The 17,460-nt window shown below is 56.4% G+C and overlaps 1 protein-coding gene across 1 annotated transcript in view; it reads left to right on the top strand.

The window, feature by feature from the left end:
- The window catches only part of LOC117875963 (receptor-type tyrosine-protein phosphatase V-like), a 68,732-nt gene that overhangs the window by 17,593 nt on the left and 33,679 nt on the right, over window positions 1-17,460 (top strand). The window contains exons 5-15 of the mRNA XM_034767600.1: window positions 960-1,229; window positions 2,676-2,945; window positions 4,938-5,210; window positions 5,934-6,200; window positions 7,214-7,486; window positions 9,038-9,307; window positions 12,876-13,145; window positions 13,936-14,208; window positions 14,608-14,880; window positions 15,410-15,679; window positions 16,581-16,853. Of these exons, the coding sequence (XP_034623491.1) occupies window positions 960-1,229; window positions 2,676-2,945; window positions 4,938-5,210; window positions 5,934-6,200; window positions 7,214-7,486; window positions 9,038-9,307; window positions 12,876-13,145; window positions 13,936-14,208; window positions 14,608-14,880; window positions 15,410-15,679; window positions 16,581-16,853 (2,982 nt within the window). The remainder of the gene's footprint in view (window positions 1-959; window positions 1,230-2,675; window positions 2,946-4,937; window positions 5,211-5,933; window positions 6,201-7,213; window positions 7,487-9,037; window positions 9,308-12,875; window positions 13,146-13,935; window positions 14,209-14,607; window positions 14,881-15,409; window positions 15,680-16,580; window positions 16,854-17,460) is intronic.

The following is a 17,460-nucleotide window of genomic DNA, read 5'->3' as shown; positions in this document are numbered from 1 at the left end:
GTCCCTTTTCCTGCCCCCTTGGCACTTAACCAGCACCAGCTCACACTCCCCCCAGGGCTCCAGAGACCAGCTGATGGCAGCCAGGTGGGGGCTCCGGACAGAGCAGGGATCTCTGGATGGAAACATGAACCCCTTGCTGGCTTCTTTCTAAATCAGCCTGGCATTCAACCTTGCAGAGGAAGGCGATCCAGACCCAGGGCAGGGTGTCCTGCTGTACCTGCATCTCCCCCCCGGCTCCTTCAGTGTTTGGGAGAACCAGGGGCATGGCATGGACGGTGGCACCAGCACTGCTCTGAGCTGCAGCCCCACCCCACCCCCCGCTCTTTCAGCCTGGTGGCGGGCAAGGGAAACATGGAGATTCAGGGCTAGGGGGATTGGTGGGGAAAGGTGCTGAGGAGGGAAGCAGAGCGATGAGGGGTGAAAGGAAAGTGACAGAGGGATGAGGATGGGGAAGCAGGGCAGGCACTGGACTCCCAGGGCCATGGCTGGGGGCTATTTATGGTCAAACTTAACAGGATGACCTTCGTGGGAAGGTCACTCTGCAGAACTGGCACCCGGTGGATTCAGAGGGAGATGCTCCAAGCCCCCATTTTCCCAGTGAATTCCCAGAACCTGACTCTAGGGCAGATCCCATTAGATCCCATTGGGTCCCTAGTATGGGCACATGGAAATCCCTGCCAAAGCGTTTCCCAGGGACAGAGTGGTGGCGGAGCTGGGCTAACAAAGGGGTGATCTGCTCAGGGGGTCCAGCTGGGAGGGTGCTCTGGTCGAGAGGTCTGGCAGTGGGGTTTGGCCAGGTGGCTCTGGCATGGAGACTAACTAGATGGATCCAGCATGTGGGGGGATCTGACAAGGACCTTCTCCATGCTCTGTGGGTGTCTGGTCAGTCTCACGCCATGGCTGTGTGGCGGGCACACTGTGGCTATCAGGAGACGCTGTCTGTGTTGTGTTTGGCACAGGCCCTGCTCCCGTACACAACGTGAGTCTGAGCAGCGACGGGAGCCCCTCGGCCCTGCGAGCCTCCTGGACGGATGCCCCCGGCCAGAAGGACAGCTACCGGCTTGTTCTCTACCACCTTGACTCCCAGGGGGCCGTGAGGAACGAGTCTGTCCCCGGAGCCATCTCCACCTTCCTGTTCGATGGGCTGCTGGCTGGCAGCGAGTACGCCCTGAGGATCAGCACGCTGGCTGGAGTGAGGCAGGCCAGCACCAGTACCCATCAGTGGACAGGTAAGCAGAGCGGGTGGTCTGCAGCCGCGAACCAGGGCGGGGCTATTTGCCAGGCATGGCTGTGCCCTGGTGGGGACGGGCTCTCCTGGGTCTGTGGGAGCTGGGCCAGCAGCCAGCTTTAGCCTAGGGTGACCAGATGTCCCGATTTTATAGGGACAGTCCCAATTTAGGGGGCTTTTTCTTAAATAGTCACCTATTACCCCCCATCCCCTGTCCTGATTTTTCACACTTGCTATCTGGTCACCCTAGCTTTAGCCAGGCCCGTTATCTGTGTGAACTGGGGCTGTGGGGAGTGAGACTGGCCTGCGTGTGAGCTGGGCATTGGGTGGGGAGGTTTGGTCCACCCCCGTTGTATGTATGTGAATGGGAGGGGGGCGCCCCTGACTGGTGGTTGAGGTCTAGAGAGCAGATTAGCCTGCTCACCTCTGTTCCCATCCCGGCGCTGGGTGGGTTTATTTCTATTTACCGTGAGGTGCTCATCCCCGTGGTGCGAAGAGCAAGCGACACCTGCACCTAAACTGCCCCGCCCAGCCTCAAGGCCATTCACAGCTGCCCCCTTGCCTGGCCCAGACTGGTTGCTGTGCCCTCCTCCCTCCCTCCAGCAGCCTTGGGCCTTTGGGGGCTGGCAGAAGGGACCTAGCTACTCTGAGCTATGGAGCTGGTTCAGCGTCCAGGCCTGTCCCTTCCCACTGGTCCCGGCACCCTGAGACGGCCCTTTCCTACGAAGCAAGAGAATCCGATTTGGACTGTGCCCAGCTGCTCCTGCTTAACCTTCCCCTCACCTGGGGCAGCCCAGCCTCGGGCTGGCACGTGCCCTAACACCAGGGTTGCACAGAGGACACAGGCTGTCCTGGTGCAACGAGGGGCTGCTCTCAGCTGGGAAGGAAACAGGAGGAGAGCAGCATCGGCAGTGCCCCAGGGCCGACAGGAGGCTGTCTGCATGGCTGTCTCTAGCACAGACGCAGCGAGTCCCACAGTAGCGAGGATGTCAGCAAGGCTGGGTACCGGAGCCCTCAGGCATTCAGCACGCTCCGCTCAGCACTCAGGTGTGAGATCTGCTTGGGGCAGTCTGTAACAGCTCCTGCCAGTTCTGCCAGGCTACCTCTTGGTCCCCAGCATCCCGCTCTGGCCTCTGGGCACATCTCAGCGAGAGGAGCCCAATGACTCTCTTGAGGGCATTCAGGAGTCTCCCATAGGGAGCCGTGGCCAGGCCATCCCAATCCTCTATCCGGCGTGCTGGGGGAGGCCTAGCTGGGAGCCACTCAGTCCCCCTTGGGCTTCTCTGGTTACTGCCCGGCTGTCCCACCAGCGCTGGAACCTGGTGCCAGGCAGGCCCTCCAACTCCACCCTGTAAAATGATCAACCTCCCCATCCACGCACCTCGTACCCCTGGCAGGCTGGGCACTGCCAGCCACACACCTCCCCAGCTCCTGTCTGTGTCTTCAGCACCCACCACGCCAACAGCGCTGACACTCCAGAGCATGGGCTCCAGCACCAGCCTCTTTGCCTCCTGGAGCGGTGCCGAAGGAGCTGCCTGGCTGCACTTAACCCTCCACAACCTGCTCTCCCGCACGGTGACCAGGACAGTATCAGCCAAGAGGGGCCTCTCCAATTACACCTTCCAGCACCTCAGCCCTGGCACCCCGTACCATCTGGGGATGAGCACCGCTGCTGGGCCGTACTGGGCAGTGGGGCCCAATGCCACCGCCTGGACATGTGAGTACAGCTCTCCGGGGACAGGGGAGGGGGCATAAGAACATAAGAGCGGCCATACTGGGTCAGACCAAATGTCCATCTAGCCCCGTGTCCTGTCTTCTGACAGTGGCCAATGCCAGGTGCCCCAGAGGGAATGAACAGAACAGGGAATCCTCAAGTGATCTCTCTCCTGTCGACCATTCCCAGCTTCTGGCAAACAGAGGCTAGGGCCACCATCCCTGCCCATCCTGGCTAATAGCCATTGATGGACCTATCCTCCATGAACTTATCTAGTTCTTTTTTGAACCCTGTTATAGTCTTGGCCTTCACAACATCCTCTGGCAAGGAGTTCCACAGTCTGACTGTGCGTTGTGTGAAAAAATACTTCCTTTTGTTTGTTTTAAACCTGCTGCCTATTAATTTCATTTGGTGATCCCTAGTTCGTGTGTTATGAGAAGGAGTAAATAACACTTCCTTATCTACTTTCTCCACACCAGTCATGATTTTATAGACCTCAATCATATCTCCCCTTAGTCATCTCTTTTCCAAGCTGAAAAGTCCCAGTCTTATTAATCTCTCCTCATACAGAAGCTGTTCCATACCCCTAATCAGTTTTGTTGCCCTTTTCTGAACCTTTTCCAATTCAGTATATCTTTTCTGAGATGGGGCGACCACATCTGCACGTGGTATTCAAGATGTGGGTATACCATGGATTTATATAGCGGCAATATGATATTTTCTGTCTTATTATCTATCCCTTTCTTAATGATGCCCAATATTCTGTTCACTTTTTTTACTGCTGCTGCACATTGAGTGGATGTTTTCAGAGAACTATCCACAATGACTCCAAGATCTCTTTCTTGAGTGGTAACAGCTAATTTAGACCCCTGGTGATGCAGCACCTGCCTTATGCCATGGCCCGTCACTGTGGAGCAGGGCATCTCAGGAACCAGGGGGCAGCGTGGCCAGCTCCCGCGATGGTGCTTTTTCTGAAAGCCCTGGCTCCTGGAGTCAGGTGATGACATTAGACTCTCAGATTCTGTTTTTAAAAAGAGTCAGTTTCCACTCCTCATGACTGGGGAGCAGAGCCTGAGACTGTGAACCCTTGATGTTCAGGTCAGACAATGGAGAGAAGGAGAGAGAGAATGGATCATTTGAAAACATCCCATTTTTTTTTTTTTTAGGGCGATCCTATGATTTTTGGTGCCCCACTCCTGATTTGTGAGATTACAGATATTCCTGCACCCTCTTTTCAACTAACTATCCAGATAGCTACATCTTGGAGAGATGCTTCTTGTTAACTGTGGTGCAGTTACTTTTGGAAGCTGTGCATCTCACCAGCTGCCTGCTTTCTGCCATAGAGCGTCTCTGACTAGACTCATTCTCTGATGCAGCTGCTGCCTAGAGATTAACAAAATGTTATGTGGTGCCAAAACATTCCAAGGGTCTGTTCCGAACTGGGAGTTAGTTTCAAGGACAGGCCCCGAATCAAAGAATGAAACAGTAGCAGGAACAGGATGAGATGAAGCCGGGGAGAATTTAGGCTGACTATCCAGAATGATGTCCTGACGAAGAGCTCTATGAGGCTGTGGGCTTGTCTCCCAAGGGGGAGGGGTGCAGGTGCCATTACTTGGGACAGGTAAACCGAGTCTGGTGTAACATGGTGTAAGGAGCAGTTCTCCTCTGGCCTGTGTGAGAGGGAAGGGTTAGCTGGTCTCAGTCTTCTCCATCTCCTACATCTCTAATTCATGCTTCTCTCTCTTCTGGGGAACTCCCTTTGGGACAGAAGCTGGGGAGGGCAGGATAGAGATATGGGGCAAGGCTGCATGGGGGAGGCTGGCACTGCCTGCTCTAGCCAGCGCAGTCACTGACTTCTCCCTGAAAAGGAGACGGCTTCTGCCCTGGGCGAGTGGATGAGGCTGTCTGGGGGCAGCGTGTGCCTGGGGGTTCTTTTTAGGAGATGTTTGAACTGCTGGGCACTGACCCTCCACCCCGTGTTCTCTTTCCTCCCAGACCCCCTGAGCCCAGTCAACCTGACCCTGAGCATCACTGGGGAGGCTGGCTCATTGCAGGCTCGCTGGACCCCACCCGCTGGAAAGAGGGACTATTATCTGGTGACCTTGCATCAGGGAGAGAGCAGAGCCCTGGCCAGGAACGTGTCTGTGGGAGGAGACAGCACTCACGTCAGCTTCCATGGGCTGAGCCCTGGGAACCAGTACTCACTGCAAGTGACAGCCGTGGCTGGGCCGCACAGGGCACCTTCTCCGAGTGCTGCCGCCTGGACACGTAAGCAGCGAGCCTGTGCTCGGGACCCGAAGGCACTGAAGGGGCAGGGAGGCCAAGACAACCCCTCGCTGCTGATAGGCTGGGCCGTTAGAGGTCCCAGTGGGTAAGCCTGGCCCATGCGTGGCTCTGGGGTGGGCAATGGCACTGGAAGGTCCTAGAGGAGGGAGGGCAGGGCTGCCTGGCTGGGCATGCTGTTGGCACCAGGGTCACTCTTGGGGGACTGTGATGAATAAGGATCATTCTGACAGAGGAGTTCTGGTATCTCAGCTGGCCTGACACAAGGTCACCTGGCCATTGATCACGTGGTTGGTGCTCAGGATTGGCAAGCTTTGTGAGCATGCTACCTGCTGTCACCAGAAACCAGAGCCTGGGGCCTGGCCTGGAGAGTGGTGCCCGATGGCGATGGAGTGCCAGGCTTTGCACAGCACAAACCTCACCCTGAATGGGCCACGAAGACAGAGCTTCCCTGTTGGGGTCACCCTGGCTCTGTGGCAAGCAAAAGGCTGTCAGTCCTGCCTCTCCCCACAGAGCTGAAGTCCCTTTAAGTGAGTGACAGGGCATCAGAGTGATGCCACCAGCTGCCCCCAGAATTCCATATGGCTGTGCCTACGATCTCATGCATGGAGCAGTTGCTTGGGTGCTGCACAGGGAGGGGCCCCTAGGTGCCCCCGTGCAGCGTGGTTCTGAGTGTACTGACCACATGGGGCTCTTTCTGCTTTGCAGAGCCACTAGCGCCACCTGGCGTGAGCCTCTCCAGCCAGGGGAGCACCTCCACCCTGCATGCCCGTTGGAAGGAGGTGGCTGGAGCTGGGTACGTGGTGGCGTTGTACTCCCTGGAGCCCCCTGCACTGGTGAAGAATAGCTCTGAGGTGGGAGGTGTAACCAACCTCACCTATGAGGGGCTGAGCCCAGGGACCCACTATGCCTTTGTGATCAGCACGGTAGCTGGGCCTTACGCCTCCCCACCCCTGCGCGTCACCAACTGGACATGTAAGTGTCACCGGTGCCCGCCAAAGGGGCTGACAGGGATGGAGATGGAGCCAGGGGCATGAGTTCCCAGTGTTTCCCAGTGGGCTTCTCAGCTGCTCATCCTGGTGATGTCACAGATCAGTGCTTGTGACATCACAGGTGCATCCTTTGTGACCTCACTGACTAGAACAGCAGAAGGCTCAGAAGGACCATGGGGTTTAGTGACACATGGAATCCATGGGTCAGTCCTGTCCAGCGTCTGGACTAGCCCACCCGATCAGAGCATAGGTCTGTCTAGCCCAGTCCTCTGCCATACTGCATCAGGCCATAGGCCCGTTTACTAAACTACCTCCCCTCTGCTGCATCTGATTGGCCACACGTCCACCTGGTCCGTTATCCACCTACCTCCTGTCTTAGATTGGGCCAGAGGTCTAGACTGAGTCCAGTGCCCACCCCCCGTCACACCAGTTCAGGCTGTCAGCCCAGCCAGCCGGCCTCCCACCTCTTGCCGCACTAGCTCAGACCATCAGTCCGTTATCCCGCCTCCCACAGGGACCAGCACTTGGCACATCATTGGGAAGCTAAACTCCCCAAAATGCCCTGGTGGCTCTGAGTGGAGGATCGGCAGGTGACCCATTAGTGGGGAGGGATAGCTCAGTGGTTTGAGCATAGGCCTGCTAAACCCAGGACTGTGAGTTCAATCCTTGAGGGGGCCATTTAGGGATCTGGGGCAAAAATCTGTCTGGGGATTGGTCCTGCTTTGAGCAGGGGATGGGACTAGATGACCTCCTGAGGTCCCTTCCAACCCGGAGATTCTATGATTCTAGACCCTCAGCAGGAGGCCTGATGGCTGAGGTTTGTTTGCCCTGAGAATATGGGGCAGGATTCTCCCCTGGGGCTGTGGACCCCGCTGTAGCAGTAATGGTCACAGGGGAGGTTGTTCCAGGCCAGGCAAGTCTGGGACCATGGGAGGCTCTAGCCGTCTGCTCCCGATCCATTGCCCGGCTTCAACTGCAGTCCCTTTTCTCCCCTAGATCCTTTGCCCGTGGAAGAGCTGAGCCTCAGCAACCAGGGACAAAGCACCTTCTTGCGCGCCTCCTGGAAAGGAGCTGCTGCCGGCAGTGTGAATTACAGCGGTGTCCTCCTCAAAGCCAGGTCGCAGGCCTGGCTCAGGAACGTGACTGTAGGGGAGAGCTGCACCAACGTCACCTTCCAGGGGCTGAGCCCCGGGCATCAGTATACCCTGGAGATGGCTGCCATGGCTGGACCTTACAGATCGCCTGTGCGGACGGCCACGGACTGGACATGTGAGTGGGGGCTACTCTCCCACACCTGCCTGTCTCCTGAGCCAGCTGTAGCATGGGCAGTTTAGGCTCCAGAGGAATGGAGAACAGTGACAGCCAGGGGTCTAGATACAACAGTGTAGCGATGAGCGCTTTGGGAATGCTGGAGCCGTGAAGATGGCTGGCTGGCTGGTCAGAGATGTGAGAATGGAGGTGGCTAGCCAGGAGGATTCTGAGGGTCCAGTTCAGCCTTGGTAAAAGCAGATGAGACTCTGGTGCAATGGGTGGAGTTAAACCAAGACCAAAGATAGCCCCAAATGGGCCTGATTCTCCCCTCCAGGGCCCTCGTGTGTCCTGCCCACTTGTGCAAAATGAGTGCCAACCCCTCGGGATACCCAGCATTCGACACTCACTTTGCACAGGTTTAAGCGGCACCCAGGGTGCCCGGCAGAATTAAATGGGGCCTGGAGTCTAGCTCTGGTTTAGATCCACCCCTATGCCCAGGCCAAGTTTCTGTAGGTCCCATGGTACTCTGTGTGGACATATGTGCAACATTCCTCTACACACGAGCTTGACGCCCTAGAGATACCTCCCATCATATGTGTCTGTTTCACCCAAGCAGTGAGATCCAGTAGTTCTGCCCCGTCTCCGTGCACGTGGAGGTGTTTCTGGCTTCCCACCTGTAGGCTGTGCTCTCCATGGAAGGAATTCCATTTGGGGTTACAGGAACTCCTAACTCTTGCTGGCAAACATTTTAAAAGCAGCAAGGTGGGTGCCAACTTCAGGCGTGAGAACGCTGCTCCGTGCAGTGATGTTGCTCGTACGCGGCGCAAAGTTGCTTGATCCTGCCAGCTGATCGTTGGTGCCAGGGCTGGCTTTAGGACCTGCAGGGCCCGATTCGAATACCTGGTGGCGGTCCGGGTCTTCGGTGGCACTTCGACGGCGAGGGGCCCACTCCGGGTCTTCCACGGCACTGAAGGACCCCCCGCAGCCGAAATGCCGCTGAAGACTTAATGAAGTCCGGAATTAAAAAATTAAAAAGGCGCTGGGCCTGATTCCGGGGAATGGGGAGAATCGGCCTAAAGCCGGCCCTGGTTGGTGCTTAGCAGAAGGCTGGCTATTTGTGGTGTCTGGCTGGGCAGATTATCTGAGATAAATGCAGCTGGAATCCTAGTCCCCTACCTACACTGTGACCTTTTAGGACTGCGGTTAATACAAACTTATTTTATTAGTGGGCTTTTCTATGGTGCCCATCACCAGAATATCTGGACACTTCCCTAGCATCAGGTTCAGCCTCCCAGTGCCCCTGTGAGCGAGGGAGGTATTATACCCATTTTACAGATGGAGGCACACCAAGGCTGGCTGATCGGCTCGCACCATGACAGAGATGGGAATAGAACCCACATCTCCTGCCCCGGCAAGCCTATGTCAAAACCCCCAGCCCAGCCCAGCCCAGCCTTTCTCCCTCACGAGCCCCAGCTCCAGATCCTGGGCCCCCATCCCACTCTCTGCATCTCATTCCTCTGCATCCATGGCAAGGCAGCTACTAGCCACTTACCCACCTCTTTCTTTCAGACCCTTTGGCCCCATCTGGCGTGACACTGACCAGTAAAAGACACCCCCCGGGTCTCTCTGCTGCCTGGCACAGCGCTTCTGGGGACAGAGACCGGTTCTTCATCCACCTCTACAGCAAGGAGCTCTTGATGCAACAGAACGTTTCAGTGGGGCCAGACACTCAGAACTTCACTTTCCTGGGGCTTCTCCCCGGGATCCAGTACTCCGTGGAGGTGACAGCCCTGGCGGGACCCTACAGAGCCTCAGCGCCATCTGCCACGGCGTGGACGTGTGAGTACAGGCTGCGGCCTGTGGGGATGGTCTCCTGCATGGTGTGGGATCCTGGCATCACCTGCAGTACTGGAGACTCTGGGTCTGTTCACGCTGCAATCAGAGGTGTGGCTGCAGCATGTGTAGACGTAGCTTTGATCTAGCTGGCACCAATAACAATAGCAGTGAAGCTGCGGCAGCATGGGCTGGTGTCATGTTCCTGTACCAGACGTGGACTGGCTACAAGCTTGCTTATAAACGCCAGATGTGTTCAGCATAAGATCCTTTAATGCTCTGCCCGCTATGGCTGAGGTTAGCTGTAAATAAGATATTTTACACACAGTATAACAGCATATACTGAACAGTATAACACAGTTTAGCATTCCATTACATCTCCCCCTTTACGTTCTACATTCCTACCATTTACAGTATTCACAACGTCACGATTTGGGGTAGGCGGTCCAGACTGACTGATTAGGCTTTGGACTTCATTGAGGGTTTTGTTGTTCTTCCATCAAAGATCCATATATCAGAATATCGTCCATGAAAACTACAACTCCGTTTGAGTTGGTTAACAGTTCGGCCATCTTTCTTTTGAAAATTGTATGGGGCATTGGCAATCCCAAAAGGTGATCTTTGAAAGCAAAACCATCCAAACGGTGTGATAAATGTAGTCATATTAGCACTTTCTTTGGCTAAAGGAATTTGCCAGAATCCGCTTGAGGCATCCAGCTTGGAGAATACTGTCACTCCTTTCACTTTGGGGAGGAAGTCAGCCAGTGTTGGGCAGATAGATTGTTTCTCTCACAACTGCTTCATTAAGTCTTTTAAGATCCACACAGATTGATATTTTTCCATTTTTCTTTATAACCAGTACCACTGAGGCATACCATGCTGCTGGCTCAGAGATTTTCTCAATTATGCCAATCCGCTCCATTCTCTTTAACTCGGTTTCCACTCTATGAAGTAATGGGATAGGAATGCTGTGAGGTGTACGTACACTATATGGTTCAGTATTGTCTCGAAAGGTTATTTGTACTGGATTTCCTCTCAAAAGTCCAGTATCACCAAATATTCCATTGAGTTCTTCTACCTTTCTCATTAGGCCCATCATGGTGTCACGCTGCGGCTGAGAAGGCTGTTGGTCTGTGGTCCTTTGGTCACATACAATCTGAATGCACAGCTTTTGTCTTTATAAGTTGTTTCTGTGGTGAACTAGCCCATGCAGTTCAGAATACAACCAGGGCTAGTGAGAGCTGTGTCAGGTAACTTCAGCTCTGGGGGAGGGTTGAAGATGGTTGTAAGTACCCTCTGAGATATGACTATGACATCAGTTGCTGAGTCAGTTTTAAAGTCAATAGTCTTGCCGAGAATATTCAGTTTCACTCTCCAGGCAGGTTCTATGTCATCACAAGTGATAGATCGCAGAAACAATGGCTTTTGATTGTCTGCAATATGAGTCAACTCCCTGACTGCTTTGTTGCAGCAAACAGCTGCAAAATGTCCATATTTAATGCATTTATTAGACCGTGTGCCTCTGGCTGGACATGCATCATCTCTTGGGATATGATTTTTTCCCACACCTTATGCATGTAGGCTGGAATTTGTCCCTCTTAGCCTGGGAGTTCTCTCACCTTGCCTCAGGGATTTTATGATAATGACTTTTAACACTCAAGTGTCTGTTTACAGTTTCTAAGCTGGTTTCAGGACTTTCAAGTTTGTCAGTTTCGCTAGAAAAGATATTTTCCTGTTTTGCATTCCACAAATCAGTTTTCAGCCAATGTATGCAGAGCTCTTATAAAACAGTCAACATTTTCCTGTTTCTTGAATTCTTTGGTGAAAACATGCTCTTCCATAAACCATGTTTCTCTGAGGTATAGAGTATGCATCAAACATAGCCAGAACCTTCTCATAGTCATCTTTGTGACTGTCTTTAATAAAATCAAAGGATTTAAAGATATGCTCTGCCTGCTTCCCCATAGAAGCAATTAAAGCAGGTATCTGTATATCTCCAGTTCGTTTGTGCAGCTTGTTTGCAATTTGAAATCTTGCAAAATACTGCTTCCAGTCTGTCCATTGGGAAGGTTTGTGAAAGCTGCAGTTCTCTGGAGCATTGAAGAGTGGCATGTTGATGATATCCTGCAACCTTTGTTGCTGTTTTCCTTCTTTTTTTGCTCTTAGTTTACTCTTGGCACCATGTCATGCTTCTGTATCAGATATGGACTGGCTACAGAGCTTGCTTCTATACCAAATAGGTTCATTATAAGGTGTTTTAATGCTCTGCCTGCTGAGGTAAGCTTTAAATAAGGTATTTTACACTACATTTTACATGTAATGGCTGAACAGTGCAATACACTTTAGCATTCTATTGCACTGGGTATGTTCCAGAGCAGGTAGCCTGCACTGCCATGGCGTCACTGCTATCAGTGTCCAAGCTAGCTGGGTACATCTGCAGAGGCTGTGGTTACACCTCCGGACTGTGGTGTAGACATCCCCTTGGTCTCTGCTTCCAGCGTTTGCAATGATACGACCACTAGCAGCAGATATCTCCAGTGGCTGGGGATGGGACACTAGATGGGGAGGGCTCTGAGTTACTACAGAGAATTCTTTCCCAGTGTCTGGCTGCTGGGTCTTGTCCACGTGCTCAGGGTTTAACTGGTCGCCATATTTGAAGTCAAGAAGGAATTTTTCCCTGGCTCAGATTGGCAGAGACCCTGGGCATTTTTCGCCTTCCTCTGCAACACGGGACACGGGTCACTTGCAGGTTTAAACTAGTCTCGGTGGTGGATTTTCTGTAAAGTCTTTAAACCATGATTTGAGGACTTCAGTAACTCAGCCAGAGGTGGGGTCCATTGCAGGAGTGGGTGGGTGAGGCTCTGTGGCCTGCGATGTGCAGGAAGTCAGACTAGCTGATCACGATGGCCCCTTCTGGCCTTAAAGTCTGTGAGTTTATGATACAGAGACTGCTAGGCCAAAGCAGATGGGTGAAGAGGAGTTCAGCAAGAGCCATGAGTGCTCAGCGCTGCTGGAAATCGTTGGGTGCCTAATATGGATTTAGGGGCCTGGCATTAGCCTCAGTGCCTGGGATGGCTTTGAGGGGCCTGCCTGCCAGTTCCAGCGTCCACATGTGGAACTGGGGTCCTAGCTTGGATACGGGGGCTCGCGCTATAACAGGCATGAAGGGAGCGGAGGAGAGGCAGCTTCCGAGGCCAGCTGTGTCTGCCCGTTGCTCTCATTGCGGGGATGCTGGGCTGAGAGTTGTCTGCCCTCAGTGGCAATGCCAGCCTCATGTGTAGCGCTGGAAGTACACAGGGCACCTCAGAACTGTGTCCCAAACAGCTTGGGTTACGCACTGGCCGGCTAGATAACAGTCTGCTATTGCTGCTGCCAATGAATGGAACTTCTCCTTTTGCCCAAGTGATTTGTGCTGCAGATAGGAAGGTCCTGGGTTCTGTGGTGCCTATCACCATAGTATCTGGGCACCTACCATACAGATGAATTCAGGCTCCCAGCATCCCCATGAGCTATGGCAGTTTTTCTTCTTTCCCCCTGTCTAACACATCTTCCTGCCTTTGTTTCCCCTCCCCAGACCCTGTGTCGCTGGCCAACATGAGTGTGACACGCGGGCCAAGCCCGCGGGAGCTGCATGTGGGCTGGATGGAGTTGGGCGGGGCGGGAGATCATTGGGTGCAGCTCTACGCGGATGAGTCTCTGTCCATCATCAGGAACGTGTCCGTATGGCGCGGAGCTGCTCACGTTGACTTTGACGGCCTGGTGCCCGGGGTGCGGTACCGGGTGGAGGTCGTCTCGCAGGCCGGACCCCACCGCACCTCCTCGCAGACAGTCATCGGCTACACAGGTATAGCATGGGCCTGGTGGTGTGGGTGTATCCGCCTGCTGTGTTAAAGGGCCCCCCTCTCCATTGAGCCACTCAGGGTGTGAGTCTGTTACAGGCCTGGGCCATAGAGCGTTCCGCTCAAGCCGTAGCAGCTCCTGCTCTTAGCTCTGGAGGTCCCTGGTTCAGACCCCGCTGCATCAGCCCAGAGGGCGGCCGCCACACCGGGGCTTCCACAGGGCACTGCTTTGGGGTACAGATCCCCCAAGACTGACCTGCTCATCCATATCAACGCTAGGCAGAATCCCGGGGATCTCAGCCAGGCCTCTGATCCAAACCAAACCCCTGCTGGTGGGCTGGTTTGGGTCAGGGAAGTGCCCCCCGAGTCTCCTTTACGTTTGCGGCTGGGCTCAACAGACTCGACCCCTCTGATTCTTAGTGCTTCCCTGGGGGAGGATGGCACTAGCAGGTACCTGGCTGCAGGGGCACGGCACAGGGGGAAAGGGGGTCTTGGCTGGGGGAGGAGTGCCGTTCTGCCCTAGCCCCAGGCCCTTGCTGCCCAGGAAGGAGTCAGAGAATGGGGCCCTCTGGCCCTCACCCCCGTCAGACACGTGCTATTACCCTAGGCTGTCACCGTCGTCGTGCAGCCGCATGGAACGGGAACGGGGTGAGGAACTGAGATCTCAAGCACCCACCGTGCCTTAGTCTGGCTGTGAAGTGCCTGGGGCGCTGGCTCTCCTACCCTTGCTCTAAGGACACGGGGCACGTGCTGTGTTTGCCCTGTGGGCCCCATGACACGCTTTCTCCCTGCTAGCCCCTCTGACACCGCTGTCCCCAGCCGTGACCAACGGGGGCAGCACCTCTGCTCTGGCAGTGCGCTGGGAGGCCTCTGCAGGACAGAGAGATGGCTACCTGGTCAGCGTGTATGAAGAGGGCTCCCTGGCAGCTGGGAGACGCGTGAATGTGGGGAAGGACAGCACCAACGTCTCCCTGGCGGGGCTGGCACCAGGATCTTGTTACCACATTGGAATCTCCGCTCTCGCCGGACCCTACAGCTCCGACCCCCAGAATGTCACCGGCTGCACAGGTAAGCGCCCTGCCTGCCGCCGGGCTGTGCATTCGCAGGGTCTCAGTCTGGCTCAGAGGGGAGAACAGCCAGGAGCACTGGAGAGGTGATGGCGTTAGAGAGGGGGGTGCCCCCGTGCAGGGCTGGAGGTGTTGTCCTGCCAGAGGTGCCATGCTTTGGCACCATGTATAAAAAGCTGATCTCCTGGCCAGATTGCTACAGGAACAATTGCTGTCTGCCTCCGTCCCCTTGCCCTTTCAACTGCACAGGATCCTTCATCACGTCCCGAGCTGTTGCTGTGGGCTGTTGAAGGAGTGTCAGGCTCCTCCTCAGAGGTGGCTGCACGCGAGTGGTGGGATTTTCCCTTCCCTTGTGGCTCCCTCTTGCCCTGACTCCTCCCTCTCTGCCTTTGCCCTGCAGTTCCAGCTGCTCCTGCCAACGTGAGCCTCACCAACTCAGGCAGCTCCTCGGTGCTGCACGCTGCCTGGGACGAACCCCCTGGGAGCAGGGACCACTACCGGGTTATTCTGTACAGCCTGGTGCCCTGGGGCATAGAGACAGCTCAGTCCCTGGGACCCAATGCTCAGAACATCACCTGGACTCGCTTGGCAGCGGGCAGCAGATTCACTGCACAAGTCACTGCTGTGAAAGGTCCCTACGAATCCTCCTCTGTCAATGTCACCCAATGGACATGTGAGTGTGACTGGCCCAGATCAACCCCCCAGCTCTGACCCTACGCCCCCCTCTGCCCTGCTCAGAGCCTGGCTCCCTCTCCCCCATTCTGATCCTTCACTGCTAGGGACCCCTCTTCCCCTGCCGCCCCTGGGGAACAGCCCCACTCTGCCCAGCCCCACTGCAGCATCCCTGCCTTTGGCCTTCGGGTGCCAGGCCCCACTCTGACCCTGCCATCCCTGGGGGCCAGTCCCTGACCCCCACACCTCCTCCCTTACCCGGCTGCAGGTCCCAGGGCTGTTGCCCTCTGTGCTACATGGACCAGTACCCCCCTTGGAGCTGCCGTGTGGCCAGCTTGGTCCCTGGAGTCTGTGATGTGAGCTGCTCTCGGGAGATGCAAGCTGGAGACCAGTGCTTGGTAGCGGCCCCACCTGCTGGATGAGAGGAGGCTCCTGCTGGGGCGGGCTGTGCCCCTGGCAAGGACAGGTGGGACAGAAGCTGTGATTGCTTCTGCCAGCGGAGGCTGACTGTGTCTCCCCTTCTTTTCCAGACCCTCTGGCCCCTGCCAACCTCACCCTGGCCAGCCCCTCTGCCTCCGCCCTGCAGGTCTCCTGGACGGGGGCGGAGGGGGGAGGAGAGGGCTACACTGTGGATCTGTACGACGTCTCCTCCAGCAGGCACATTGGCCACACTTTGCTCCCCTGGGGCGCTAGGAACCACACCTTCCAGAGCCTGATCCCGGGCACCCGGTACAGCATGGGAGTGAGCACCGTGGCAGGGCCTTACCACTCCAGCACCCCCAACCTCACCCACTGGACACGTGAGTGCCCCTCCCTGTTGCCAGGGGCCCCTTGGCTCTCCCGTCACAGCCTTGGCTTGGGGAGACCCATCTCCTCCCAGAGTTGTGTCCTGCGTGGCGTCCAGTCCCGGGTGCCACTTCCACTCCATCTGCCCATGTGCAGTTGGGACCTGGGGGACGCCACCCAATCCTGCCTGGTACTGAGGGTCAGCCATTGAGAACAGTAAATATATTGCCAGTGTTTTCCTAAGGCCTTCTCCCTGGATCCTGGCAGGGCAGGGCACAGGAGCTGCTCTACCAGTCCTACAGCTCTGTCCCTACTTCCCTCCTGCACTGTGCCTGGACACTGGGATCATGCCCAACATCCCAGAGAGGTCTCGGGGGCAGCCTGCCTTCCCTGCCTGCACCCCATGCTCCGGGCTGTGGGCTCTCGATGCCTTGGATCGGGACTGGAGTTGTGTGGGGGATAGGCAAGCCCTTTAGGTTCTTGCAGATCATCCCACCCCAAAGCAGGGACCGTTCTGATCCCAGCCAGCTGGATTTTCCCTGCCCCTCCTCCCCCCGCAACCCCTTCACTCACATCCTCCCACTACATCCAGCTCGAGCAGCCTCTGCTGGGAACATGGCCAGATCTCATGGCCCGGGGAATCCAAGAGAAAGGCGGGGGCAGGGCAGGGGGAGGTGGGGGAGTCCCAGTCGAGGCTGGTTCAGAAGCCCCAGTGGTGGCGAGGCAGTTCTGTGACAGAGCCGAGGCCATCGGCATCTTCCCGCCAGCCCCAACAGAGCTGGGTGGGACAGATCAGGGGCCCCAGCCCAGCTCGGACGTGCCCGGCTCTACCCCGGCATGCCCTAGCTATGAGGCTGGGCTGGGCGGTCCACAGTTGCAGGCGCTGTACCCTGAAGTGTTTGGTTTCACCCCCAGGCCCTCTGGCCCCTCTGGCCGTGCGTGTGGCAAACCAGGGGCACCCCGACAGGCTGAGCGCGTCCTGGGGAGCAGCCACCGGGGGCCGCGATGGCTATGTACTAACCCTGTACCACGCGGGATCGGGTGCGGTGGCAGCCAGGGCCGTCGCTGGGGAGGACGCCCACAATTTCACCTTCGCAGAGCTGGCCCCAGGATACAGGCACTCGCTGGAGGTGGTCTCCATCGCCGGGCCCTACAGGGCGGCCGCAGCCAATGTCAGCGACTGGACCTGTGAGTGCTGGGGTTGTAAAGGGGGGACGCATCATGGAGCAGGAGGCCCTTGCAAGCGCAGAACAGCATCTGGGACGCTGCTGAGTGCTGGCAGGTGCTCAGATGCCAGCCGGTGACATCAGTGGCTAAGGCAGGGGTGAGCAAACTATGGCCCACGGGCCACATCCGGCCCGCGAGCCGATGTAATCCGGCCCTCGAGCTCCAGTCGGGGAGCAGGGTCTGGGGTCGCTCTGCGTGCATGTGCTGTGGCTCTGCACAGCTTCCAGAAGCAGCAGTGTGTCCCCCCTCCAGCTCCTACGTTTAGGGGCACACAGGGGGCTCCGCGCGCTTTCCCCCACCCCAAGCGCCGCCAGTGCACAGGAACTGCAGCCAATGGGAACTGCAGGGGTGGCGCCTGTGGATGGGGCAGCGCGCAGAGCCGTCTGGCCACGCCTCTGCGTAGGAGTCAGAGTGGCACATGCCACTGCTTCCAGGAGCTGCTTGAGGTAAGCACTGCCCGGAGCCTGCACCCCTGAGCCCCTTTCTCACCCCAACCCCCAGCCCTGATCCCCCTCCCACCCTCCTACACCCCAAATCCCTCATCCCCAGCCCACCCCAGAGCCCACAC

The sequence above is a fragment of the Trachemys scripta genome, chromosome 4, assembly GCF_013100865.1.
Source record: "Trachemys scripta elegans isolate TJP31775 chromosome 4, CAS_Tse_1.0, whole genome shotgun sequence".
Lineage (NCBI taxonomy): Eukaryota > Metazoa > Chordata > Testudines > Emydidae > Trachemys > Trachemys scripta.
This window is presented reverse-complemented; position numbering and strand designations above follow the sequence as displayed.